Source organism: Delphinus delphis, chromosome 1 (genome assembly GCF_949987515.2).
Source record: "Delphinus delphis chromosome 1, mDelDel1.2, whole genome shotgun sequence".
Classification (NCBI taxonomy): Eukaryota; Metazoa; Chordata; class Mammalia; order Artiodactyla; family Delphinidae; genus Delphinus; species Delphinus delphis.
Genome location: NC_082683.1, coordinates 131,426,242 through 131,439,119, shown reverse-complemented (window position 1 = coordinate 131,439,119; position 12,878 = coordinate 131,426,242). Strand labels below are relative to the sequence as shown.

The following is a 12,878-nucleotide window of genomic DNA, read 5'->3' as shown; positions in this document are numbered from 1 at the left end:
TATTGCCTCTACTCTGGGTTTTGGGTGTTAAGATACCTGCTTGAGCACCCACTGTACCAGTGTGAAATAAAATTTGTCTATCTCAGATCTGTTCTTCAGCATCGTTTAGTTGCAAACTGAGATCCCAGAGCAGCTCATCCACATGTCCTCAGGAGGGAGCCCCACCCCTGCTTCCTTAACTTCATCAGGCAGGAGCAAGATGGACTCTGTTCCAAAAGAAAAATTACCAAATCCCCACATTTAGGAGATTTCCCTTTATTCTGAGTCTGGGAGAGTAAAGACTGACAAAACCAGTGCAGTCTAAGCCAGCACACTATACATGATAAAACTCTGAGCTTGTGCAACATTGAGATTTTATAACTTATTTATAACCTCACATTCTAAGATAGTATTTATGCCCAGGAAACTTTTCTTGAAGGGAGTGGGTAAATTTTCATTTACAGTTTAATTGTCCCGTGACATCAATAAGCATTGGATTTGTATACCAGTAACAGGAAACTCGATAATTACTGGCTTAAGCAAGTTAGGATTTACTTTTTCATGTAATGTGTAGTCCAGAGATTGACAATCCATGGATGATGCAACTGCTGAAGGATGTTATCAAGGAACCCATATCCTGTCTTCTTAGCTTATGTTTGTTGTCTTCATGATCTCAAGATGGCTGTTGTATCTCTGGAGACTTCATCAGAGTTTTTGGAGGACGGAAGGGGGAAGGATAAAGGGAAATTGCTTCTTAGAAGGCTTTGCATTCTTCTGGTAGACGGTACCCTCTCAGAGATTGATAACCCCCTTTCCTTGGCCAGAACATGTGGCATAGTTGGTATGACTTAATATTTATCTCATGGTATCTGGAAGTAGAATAGAAGAGTGGTTGAGAACATGGATCTGAGTTGGAAAATTGGCTGTGTTACTTCCTAGCTGTGTGACTTTTAACATTCTGTGTCTCAATTTCCTTACCTATAAAGTGGGTCTAGTAATAGGTAGGTACCTATGCTGTTGAAAGGATTAAGTGAGTTAATATATGTCATTGTTTTAATGGACATGCATAGTTTGTGTTAAGTATTAGTTATCATTAGCATCTTCACTACCTAGAAGAGTTATTGAGATTGGAACTAAATTTTTCACTCAGGAAATTCGTTTTCTTTGAGATAGGAAATAGAGCATTTAGATGGTTTTGTACCAGGGATGATTGAAAAAGATGGTAGAACTTAAGCACTCGTGATTGCATTATACTATCAAAATTTATGGTCAGGGTAAAGTATTGGAGTCAGTTAAATTATTCATTTAATTCATCTTAGAACTTGATGGTGCTTAGGGCCATCTTGAACAAATTGTCATTTTACCAGCAGTCCCCTAACGTTCATTCAGCTCAATAGAAATTTCATCTCATCAGTAGAAAGTTTGAAGACTTAGCTATGTATTGAAATATGATTTTGTTGGTATTGTTACTGACTTTTTCCAATTTGTAATCACTCTACTTAAAAAAATGTATTAATTATTTTTCTATTCTGTTTTTAGCCCTATCTGCTTTGATATGATTGAGGAAGCATACATGACGAAGTGTGGCCACAGCTTTTGGTAAGATGATTTAATTTAGTGACATTGTCTTTTGGCAATTTTTAACTTGTGTGTAAATGTAGCCAGTGAGAAGTTATGCTTTTAAAGCTACTGTTGGTTATTTTGAATCATATTTCCTTGACCGATACACCTTTACAGGTTTGAGAGCTCAAGGCAAACATGTGGTTGCTGGTATAATTTCTGTGAAATACTTAGATTTACTATCAGCCTTATAGATGAAACTATAATAATAAACTTTTAGGTTTCTTAATTGTTTAAAGAGCTTTGACTGCTGTTTTAGGAAATTGGGGGGTGCTGGGTAATTAGGATGAAGCATCTTTAACTCACTTGTGGCGGATAGATGCGAGGGCCATTAAAGCAGGGTGGAAGGTCATTGGAAAAGGATATTAGAGGATTAAAAAGTTCTGTGTTCTTTAACACTTTGCTCAGTGCTGTCTTTAGGTTATATGTCATGCTAATCTGTATATTTTAAAAGATTTTCAGTTGTGATAAAATATACTTAACATTTACCATCTTAACCATTTTTAAGTGGAGTAGTATTGAGTATTGTAACATTGTTGTGCAAATCAGTCTCCAGAATGTTTTTATCTTGCAAAACTGAAACTATACCCATTAAACAAGTGCCATTTCCCTCTTATCCCAACCTCTGTCAATCACCATTCTACTTTTTGTGAATGTGACTACTCTGGATACCTCATATAAATGGAATCAAACAGTATCTGTCTTTTGTGACTAGCTTATTTCACTTAGAGTGTGCTCAAGTTTTATCCATGTTGTAGCATGTGTCAAAATTTCCTTCCTTTTTGAGGCTGAATAACATTCCATTGCATATACAGTTGGCCCTCTGTATCTGCGGGTTCAGCATCTGTGGTTCAACCAACCACGGTTCCAAAGTATTTGAAAAAAAATTCCAGAAAATTCCAAAAAGCACAACTTGAATTTGCAGCTCACCGGCAACTATTTACGTAGCATTTACATTGTATTAATTATTATAAGTAACCTAGAGATGATTTAAAGTATACAGTAGGATGTACAGTAGGTTATATGCTAATAGTACACCATTTTATATAAGGGACTTGAGCATCCTTGGATTTTGGTATCTATGGGGGTCCTGACAGCAATTCACTGTGGATACTGAGGGATGACCATATATATCATATTTTGTTTGTGCATTCTTCTCTCTATGGACACTTGCATTGCTTTCAGCTGTTAACTATTGTTAATAATGTTTCTTTGAACATTGGTGTATAAATAGCTTTTTGAAATCCTGCTTTCAGTTCTTTCAAGTATATACCTGGAAGCAGAATTGCTGGATCATATGGTACATCTGTGTTTAATCTTCTGCAGAACCTCCATACTGTTTTTCATACCTGCAGTACCATTTTACATTCCCACCAACAGTGCACAGGGTTCCAAATTTTCCACATCCTTTCCAACACTTGTTATTTTCTGTTCTTTTTTAATAGTGGTCATCCTAATGGGTATGTAATTTGTGTATGTTTAATTCCTTTAGTTTATTTACCTATTTATTTGATTGGAGGTGGTATATTCTACTTGCAGTCAGTCATCTCCCTAAATTATTTACCCTCTTTGTTTAGTATTTCTGTTGTGTTCTAATATATCTTATTATTCTAATTCATGTTGAAGTTAGACCCACAATTTTATACTGAGGTTGAATATGATATCTGGTAGGTTGATATCCATTAGTGAAGACGAGTATTGTCACCAGTTTGTAAGTCCTTTAGTTTGATCTGGAGTGCAGTGCTTTGTTGATAGGTATATCCAATCTGCCAGTCATTTAGAAAGAAATTTTAGAATAAAAATAGCTTCCTTAGCTTGCATTATCTATGTCCTTTATTAAAATAAAAGTTATTAAAATGATAAGAACAATGTATACTGTTGGCTATAAAAACTTTCATTGTACAGAAAGGTATAATATGAAATGTAAATGTTTCCTTTCCCCTAGCCTTTCTTTTCTACTTTCTCAAAGATTATCTCTGGTAAGAAGTGACTGTGTATTCTTTCAGAATCTTTTTGTTGGTTTTTTAAAAAAGGCCATCTTGCCTTCTTAAATAATTTTTATTTCCTGGTATATATTGCATTTACATTATTATCATTTGTGAATCACTTTCTTCTATATATTGCTACTGAAATTCTGGTCATGTGGGTCTTGACACATGTATGGGCTTGGTCTTTTCAGGCTGATTGTTTAGCAGTAGTGTTCTCTTTGGTCCATTAATTGATCCAGCACCTTAGCATTCCATAGGAAATCATATACTTCTCTTAGAGACATTGGGTTTTGATTATTCTGGAAAATTGGGTGATTTATGGTAGGCTTTCTCAACCTTGGTAGTATTGACATATTAGACCAGATAATTCTTTGTTGTGGGTAGCTGTCCTTGGTATTTTAGATTGTTTAGCAGTATCCCTGGCTTCTGTAGTAACCCAGTAACAACTCTTTTACTCCAAGTTGTGACAACCAAAAATGTCTCCAACCATTGCCAGATATCCCTTAGAGGACAAAGTAGCCCTTAGTTGAGAACTACTGATATAAAGCTAAAAGAGCAAGTTCTTGAAGTTGGTGGACCAGGAATCTAGGTCTGGGTCTAAAACTTACCTTTGTCAAGTCAGTCAATATATCATCTTCTTCTGCTCTCTGGCCCCCAACCCCCATTGTCTTCCTACCCTTTCACTTCTCTTCTTTCATAGATTTGAAGGTGTTGAAGTGTGAAACAGATTGTAAAGTGAGGTTTCCATTTTTCCTAACTGCCCTTGTCTAACATATTCACTGTGGCATTTAAAAAAGCTTAAGAGTCTGCTGAATCAGTTCAATGATCTTGCTTCAGTATGTTGTGAAGTACAATAAATTACTAATTGACTTTATAACTAGACAGGCCGGGCCTTTTCAGTGAGTCCTGTAATCTTCATGGTGTGAGTTTAGTTCGTTGGTTTCTTAAATACCTTCTTTTTACCTTTAAATAAAAATAAAGGTTAGATCTTTGTTACAATTCAAGTTACTTTGTTACACTCTGATGTGATCGTGTTTTTTTAAAAAAAGTATTTATTTTTTTATTTTTAGCTGCGTTGGGTCTTCGTTGCTGTGCGCAGGCTTTCTCTAGTTGTGGCGAGTGGGGGCTACTCTTTATTGTGGTGCGCAGGCTTCTCACTTGTGGTGGCTTCTCCTGTTGTGGAGCACAGGCTCTACGGTGCGGGCTTTAGTAGTTGTGGCTCGCGGGCTCTAGAGTGCATGCTCCGTAGTTGTGGCGCACAGGCTTAGTTGCTCTGCGGCATGTGGGATCTTCCCGGACCAGGGATCGAACCCGTGTCCCCTGCATTGGCAGGCAGATTCTTAACCACTGTGCCACCAGAGAAGTCCCTGTGATTGTGTTTTAAAATACCTACCAGAAAGCAGGTGTTGGTAGGATAGGGATGATAACATTGGTAGGAGCCAATAAACCTGGAAGCTGACAGTCCCATTGCCAGGCTTGATGAACTGTGAGACATTTTGTTCTTTTGTTGAAAGCAAAAGCTCTTAATTATTTACGGTGAGACATGAGAGGCCTGTGGAACTTCAGTCATTAACAGTAGCCTGTTGTATCAACTGTTTGCTAAGTTGAACCCTGGCTGGTTACCTGGAGCCAAGCAGAATACCACTTCAAGGCTCCATCCAGATTATTAACACTAAATCAAATTGGGCCACATCAACTGTTTATTCCTTGTCCCACTTAAAAATGATAAGTCTTTCCTAGTAACAGGGTGGAGACATTATAGCGGGAAGTTCTTTCACTTTAAATCATTCCCACTTCGCAGTGAGCCTGCTATTAGCTATAATCTAACTGAAACTCAATGATATAATTTTAAAAATCTGGCTTCTGTATGACATAGAGGTAAGGTTTGCTCTTTTTCTTTCCCCTTTGCTGCCTCCAGCTTGTCCCCTGCCCTCTGCTTCTCAGACCTCATGTACGTCAGCTCCTGATTTACTGTTTGCTTCAATAGAAACTAGTTATAATTAACAGGGTCCCTCAGTGTTGTCATCTTGCAGCATACCTGTGATCAAGCCTGGGTGTCAGTTTGCCTTTTGGGACTTTTGACTAATCCATCACCTCATACCTTACTATTAGTCTTTTTTTGTACCTGGTTCTTATATAGAACCACTGGTACTGATTTTTTTTTCTTTTCTTTTTATAGTTCCTTCTTTTTTGAGAATTTTCTAATTATTCAGTTTTCTGTATCTACTCATCCCTGTTGACACAGACAGAAAAATCAATTATATTTTGTAGGTAGGTATATACTTAATAGAAGAAACAGAGCAACTGTATACATCTGTGGAGGAATATTCATTCTTTGTGGTCAGATCTACACTTATCAGGGGACATAGGTACCGTTAGCACACTGTGGTACTGAATAAATTTTTTTAAGAGTTGCAGTGTGAGTAGCTATTGCAAATTTCTCAGGTAGACCCAAAATATATATCCTTCTTATCTCTTTTTGCCCACCTATTTTGATCACTAGTTTAGGCATATACTCTTCTTTTGGAATCCAAAACATTGCATTTGGGCTGGTGATGGTCAAGGAGATAGATGAGTGAGAATGAATTAGAGTTACTGTATTGAGACTTTCTCGCAGTGTTTTATATGACCCAGAAGGCAGAAGCAGTACGTTTCTTTTTTGGTTATATCTATTTTCTCATGCATTCAGAATTTATTGAGTTCCAGCTCTTTAACAGGATATTGTGCTAGATATTGAGGGTACAGAGATGAGTAAAACAAATCTCTGCTTTTAATGAGCAAACAGAAGAGGGGCTGACAAACAAATACACGGATTAAGTACAGAATAAGACAGTTACTATTTCTCAGACTAGGGAGGGTCTACCCAAGGTGGTAGTGAGGCAATAGATGTTATAAAATAAACTTGATGCATCTTGTTATCACTGCAGTTTTATACAGTGGCGTGTCATTTGATTCATTTAAATTTTATAGTATAGATGGTTATTATCAAGTACAATGCAGAAAAGTCATTTGAGCTTCTGTTTCTGAGGACAGTTCCTTCTGGTTGTGTCCTAGACTATCTTTTTCTTCTAAGAGAGGATGGTATGGTAGTAAGCTTACTGACAAGGGATATGATTAGGATGCTGAAGAAGGGAGAGGAGAATGTTCTATTGGATTCAGGAATAATTTCTTGTATATTGACAAACTCTTTATCTGGCTTAACAATTTAGCTTGTTTTTCTTGTCATTTTATTTGCTCATTTTCTGACTACCATTTCTTTTCAAAAGCCATTTGCTAAAACTCCAAATGTCCTTCTTCTGCTTATCTGTCAATCCCTGTCTCCTGTCTTTAATAACCCTCTCATAGTCTCTCCTTCATGACTTGCTTTATTTGAACTTGCAGGTTTTTTTTTTTTGGCTGCACAGCACAGCTTGTGGGGTAGTAGTTCCCCAACCAGGGATTGAACCTGGGCCACGGCAGTGAAAGCACTGCTTGAGTCCTAACCACTGGACTGCCAGGGAATTCCCTGCAGGTTTTTTTTTTAAAGGATTAAATCTTGTCATGTATTCTGGTAATATTAACTCATTTCCTTTTCCCCTAAGCAGACTATAAATGTTCCCATGTTGGAGCTCTTAATCTATTGTATTTACATATCTTCTTTATGCTTTTCCCTTGCAATAAAATGAAAAAAAAATTTAGAATGTTATTTCTTTCATTGAAGTTTCCATGTAGGAAGTTTCCTCTCAGATATGGAGCCTATCTTTTGGTAATGTGGTATTCCTAGCCTTGTCATAGTTGCAGGAGCTGAAGATATTGTTTCTGGAACACTGTGCAAGTCATTTGTTCTGTATGTAATATTTGAGTACCTGTTATATGCCAGGTGTTTAATCTTTGGGCCCCTGTACTGTGCCAAAGACCTCGCTACATTGATTCCCTATAATGTCCTTCTTTTTGCTTGTCTTGCAAGTAACAAATGTGAGATGAGAAAGTAGATGATAACTAGAACAGAGCAACCTGATGGATGTAGCATTTTGTTTTGATAAGGTGGAGGGAAGTAGGTAGATATAAAAATCTGCTTCAGTTTATGAAGCTGAAGCAAATTTATAGTAATTTGGACACAGGATAAAAGAGTTACTGTCTTTTTAGGAATCATCTTATATGTAAATCACCCTTTAAATTTCTTAGAAGTAATTTTTTTTCCTGATTGTTAGGAGCAGTACATGTTTACTATAGAAACTTGTAGACACCTACAAAGAAAAAGTTTCCCATAATTATATTACCCAGTGGCACATACTGTTAACATTATGGTGAATGTCTTTTTCGGTTTATTTTAAATGTTCACATTTAAATGCTTTCAGTTTTTGTGTGGAATCTTTAGGATTTTCTATATAGAGTATCATGTCATCTGCATACAATGACAGTTTTACCTCTTCCCTTCCAATCTGGATACCTTTTATTTCTTTTTCTTGTCTGGCTGCTGTGGCTAAAACGATTAGAACTAGTAAATGAATTGTGCAAGGTGCAGGATACAAGATCAATATACAGAAATCTGTTCCATTTCTGTACAGTAACAATGAAATATCAGAGAAAGTAAAAAAAAAAAAAAAATTTCATTTAAAATCACATCAGGGCTTCCCTGGTGGCGCAGTGGTTGAGAGTTCGCCTGCCGATGCAGGGGACACGGGTTCGTGCCCCGGTCCAGGAAGATCCCACATGCCGCGGAGTGGCTGGGCCTGTAAGCCATGGCCGCTGAGCCTGCACGTCCAGAGCCTGTGCTCTGCAATGGGAGAGGCCACAACAGTGAGAAGCCTGCGTACCGCAAAAACAAACAAACAAACAAACAAACTAAAAATAGAGTTACCATATGACCCTGCAATCCCACTCCTGGGCATATATCTGGAGGAAACTGTTAATTCAAAAAGGTTCGTACACCCCAATGTTCATAGCAGCACTATTTACAATAGCCAAGGCACGGAAGCACCCTAAATGTCCATCAACAGATGAATGGATAAAGAAGATGTGGTATATATACAGTGGAATATTAGCCATTAAAAAGAGTGAAATATTGCTATTTGCAGCAACATGGACGGACCTAGGGATTATAATACAAAGGAAGTAAGTCAGGCAGAGAAAGACAAATATTATATCACTTATATGGGGAATCTAAAAAAATAATACAAATCAACTAACTTACAAAACAGAAACAGACTGACAGACCTAGAAAACAAACTTATTACCAGAGGGGAGTGATAAATTAGGACTATGGGATTAACAGATATACATTACTATATATAAAATATATAAACAGCAAGGATTTGCCATAAAGCACATGGAACTATATTCAGTCCCTTGTAATAACCTATAATGGAAAAGAATCTGAGGCTGTTCATCTGATACTAACACAATATTGTAAATCAAACTATAGTTTAATAAATACAATTTAAGAGTTTTAAAAAATGTACACGTACATAATTTTTTAAAACAAATGGAATTGTATCCACTGTGTTAGAGGTTATTTTTATTTACTAACATAATTATATAGTGACTTTTTTCCTAATGTCGATTTGATATTTCTCTGGGGTTAGTTGAATGACATTTTCAAAGTTTTTTGTTATAAGACAATACACAATTGTAAAAAAACAAACATTACAGAAATATATAATCTAAGAAGGCAAAAATTTCTCATAATCATATTTCTCCAGCTGTACCTATAAATAGTTATTAGATTATTTTTCATGGTGTATAGTTACATATTACAGTGTGACTTTTATTGGCTGTATACATTGCATTGGATTGATGTTTACAAATTTATGTAATCAATTTCCTAGTGTTTTGGTTGCTTCTAATTTATTTTGCTATTTACAGATAACTTTGAATGGGACATCTTTCTACATATATATATCTGCTTATTTCCATAGGATAAATTCCTAGAAGTAAAATCACTACATGAAAGAGGATACACAGCCTTAAGTTTTTCCATACAACTTGCCTTCTAGAAAATGGCAGTTCCTGCAGCAGTGCATGAAATTATTCATATCTACATGTACTCCTTAACTCTGACAGTTTTTTCTTTATTTTTCTATTCTGATTGGTAAAAACTAATATATAATTTTAAATCAATTTTTCATCCTAATGAAAGTGATGATTTCCCATGCTTAATGACTAATTTTTGTCTTGCTGATATTTCTGTTCTTCTCTTATTTTCTTTTCATTTGAATGAGCTCTTTTTGTATTGAGGATATCAGCACTCCAAGGATACAGATAGTCTGTTTGCTTAACTAAATTACAGGCATTTGTTTTTCTTGGTGTTGTTATATACTGTTTAAATTGCATAAACTTAAAAGTTAGTATATCTTTTAAAATTTTATATCTAGTAGGCTTGTTATTTGAGTTTATTTTTAAATAATATTTTTAAACAACTTTTGTATACTATTATCTAATAAATGCCCTATGTATCTTCTAATATAAAAGTATAAGCTGAAATAAATTTGGTAACTGCTAGATAACTTATGTTGAAAATGAGGAATAGAAAACTAATAGGCATTATTTTGTGACTAGTTTATTAATTTGTCACTGATTTAATCAAGCTATTTTATTTTTTCTCTTGTTTATAGCTACAAGTGTATTCATCAGAGTTTGGAGGACAATAATAGATGTCCCAAGTGTAACTATGTTGTGGATAATATTGACCATCTGTATCCTAATTTCTTGGGTGAGTCTTTGGAATGATTTTTAATTTTTAAAAATATTTAGTTCCCAAAAGGGTGTGTTAGCACTAATTTATTTAGAGAACGTAGCTTAGAGGTAAGCAGTCTCTCCTACTCAGCAGGGTGCTTTTCCCAGTCTTCCCCGGGTTGTGACATTGATTCTATACCATATGTACCATATCATATTATATTTAAGTTTCATTAAAAAAAAAATTGACTGGTACAACTCTTAGATTCTTACATTGATGGCTGGACAGAATGTGAGGCTAAAGGAGAATGCCAGAGTTCCAGATACCTGTCTGTATATCATGTTGTACATTCCTGTTGTTTCTACTTCTGGGGCAGAAGTGAGAAGCAATGGAGGAAAAGGTTAATGGAGAGGCGGAAGGGAGATAAAACTTGTATGTGAGGACTCCTAGATGGAGGAAGAGAGTCTATCACCTGGGGAGGCGATTGAAAAGTAAAACTGGGGAAAGAAAGACAATGGATATGGAATTTTTGAGGGAGGAATGGTGACTGGAGAAGAGAGGCACAAACAGGGAACCCTTAAGGTAAATGGTAAGTGATTGGGAATAGTATCTAGTTAGAGGCCAATTATGAAAAATCTAAAAATTCTACATGTTGAAAAGCCTAAGATATTGTGGAAAATCTTTAGTTTGAGTTTTTGGAAATGAAGATTAATTTTCCAAAGATTAATTTTCAGGTATGGGTAGACATGAAGTAGGGCACTACTGGATATGTATATCAGAAAGGATAATTCTTCATTCTAAAGAGTAACACACTCAGAGTTAAGGATGTGGTGTCTACTTGTGTATTAGATTCTGACTTGCCAGTGCTTTGGTTGCAGTTTGATTTGTTTGGTGGTTTATAATACATCATGAATTGGAACCTTTTCAGCCATGGCTTTCCTTTTTTATCTCTGCTCTAAAATTACATTGGCTTCAATCCTTTTTTCTCTTTCACTCTTCAGTACAATCCAATATATTTTCATACAGGAAAATCATCAGATGATTGCATAGCAGAAATGAACTCTGAAGGAAATATTTTGAAGATTTTCTGTTGGAATACCAAGTTCTTCTAGGTAGATAAAGTCTTGTGGCAAACTAAGAGAATGAACTTAGGAAAAGAAGAAACACTGAGTGGTATGATACTCTGTGGGACTGGACTTCATGAGCTAAGTTAGGTGAAATGGAAACCAAAGTCCCACAAAGCAGAACCCTTTGTCCGTGAACTCACAAACATGGATTGATGCTGCTTTGTGCATCTAGAATCACTCTTCTATGAGTTGTCATAACTTTCGAAAATTACTTCTTCTTTTGGAATGGTTAAATACAGAAAGGAATCCAGTGGTCTGAAGATTTTGGTATTGATATTTACCAAATTTAATGAGTCCAAATTCTGTTATGTGAATTTCTAAATAGTGAGATAGAGAGAGAGAGAGAGAGAGGAGAGAGAGAGAGAGAGAGAGAGAGAGAGAGAGAGAGAGAGAGAGAGAGAACACCATTATACTGATATGGAAGGAATATGAAAATACAGCCCTAAGATGTAAAGTAATTTCATACTTTATATATTCTCAAATGTATATATTCAGTGAATAGAAGTCATAATTACTGATTTCCTAAGCTAGAAATTATCTTGTCAATGATACAGTTTTTTTAAAAAAATATTTATTTATTTATTTATTTGGCTGTGCCAGGTCTTAGCTGTGGCACAAGGGATCCCCACTGCCGCACACGGGATCTTTGTTGCGACATGTGGCCTCTTAGTTGTGGCATGCAGTATCTAGTTCCCTGACCAGGGATTGAACCTGGGCCCCCTGCATTGGGAGCGTGGAGTCTTAACTGCTGGACCACCAGAGAAGTGTTTTTAACCTTCTCTTTATATGGATAAAAATTTTTGGTTTTGGGTAATTGGCGTGTGTTTTATGCCCATATTTGAAATTTTTTAATTATAGTGCAGCTTCCAGTGTGATTATTTATGTCAGCCATAGAAATAACATTTCATCCTGATACATCTGTTTCTGTTTTACTGCCCATCACCCTTTCCAGTCTTTAGCTTTGTACAGTGATGGTCAAATCCTTTGGTTCCCATGCACTCAGGATGCTACTGAGATCTATTTCTGAAAGTGGAATATCATTTGTTTTTTCTGTACTGAAAAAACTATTCCCATTGTTTTAGTCTGATTTACATGATTTGTATAGTGCCTGTAGTTCTTGGTTGGATTAAAAAGACCTTGAACCTTTTAAAAGTAATTTCAGATTTCCTCTTGAGCATGGTGAAATAAGTATAAGTTCTATGATTCTGAAGTGTTCTAGGTAGACTTGCACCTTTTTTATTGCTAGGTTAGGACCCTTCACTTTTAATGCTTTACGTTTACCTTAGTCATGGATAGAGGGCTGGGCTACCCATTTTCTGTAGCAGTGGTCTTCAAACCTTTTTGCTTGGGTGACCCATATAAAAATTCTGAAAAATAATGTACTTCTTCCCACATTGATGCCACATTTTAAATGAGCATCCACATTTTTTCTTTATAATTTAAGTGTTTGTAAAGGATATAATTTTAGGAGTATTGTAAATATGGTTATTTAAAAATAAGCTTTATCTC

General features: G+C 35.9%; 1 protein-coding gene across 3 annotated transcripts in view; it reads left to right on the top strand.

Moving 5' to 3' along the window:
• Positions 1–12,878, top strand: part of COP1 (COP1 E3 ubiquitin ligase) — a 272,563-nt gene that overhangs the window by 36,586 nt on the left and 223,099 nt on the right. For all 3 annotated transcript variants that reach the window (XM_060034406.1, XM_060034397.1, XM_060034388.1), the window contains exons 2-3: positions 1,519–1,578; positions 10,181–10,278. In XM_060034406.1, the coding sequence (XP_059890389.1) occupies positions 1,519–1,578; positions 10,181–10,278 (158 nt within the window). The remainder of the gene's footprint in view (positions 1–1,518; positions 1,579–10,180; positions 10,279–12,878) is intronic.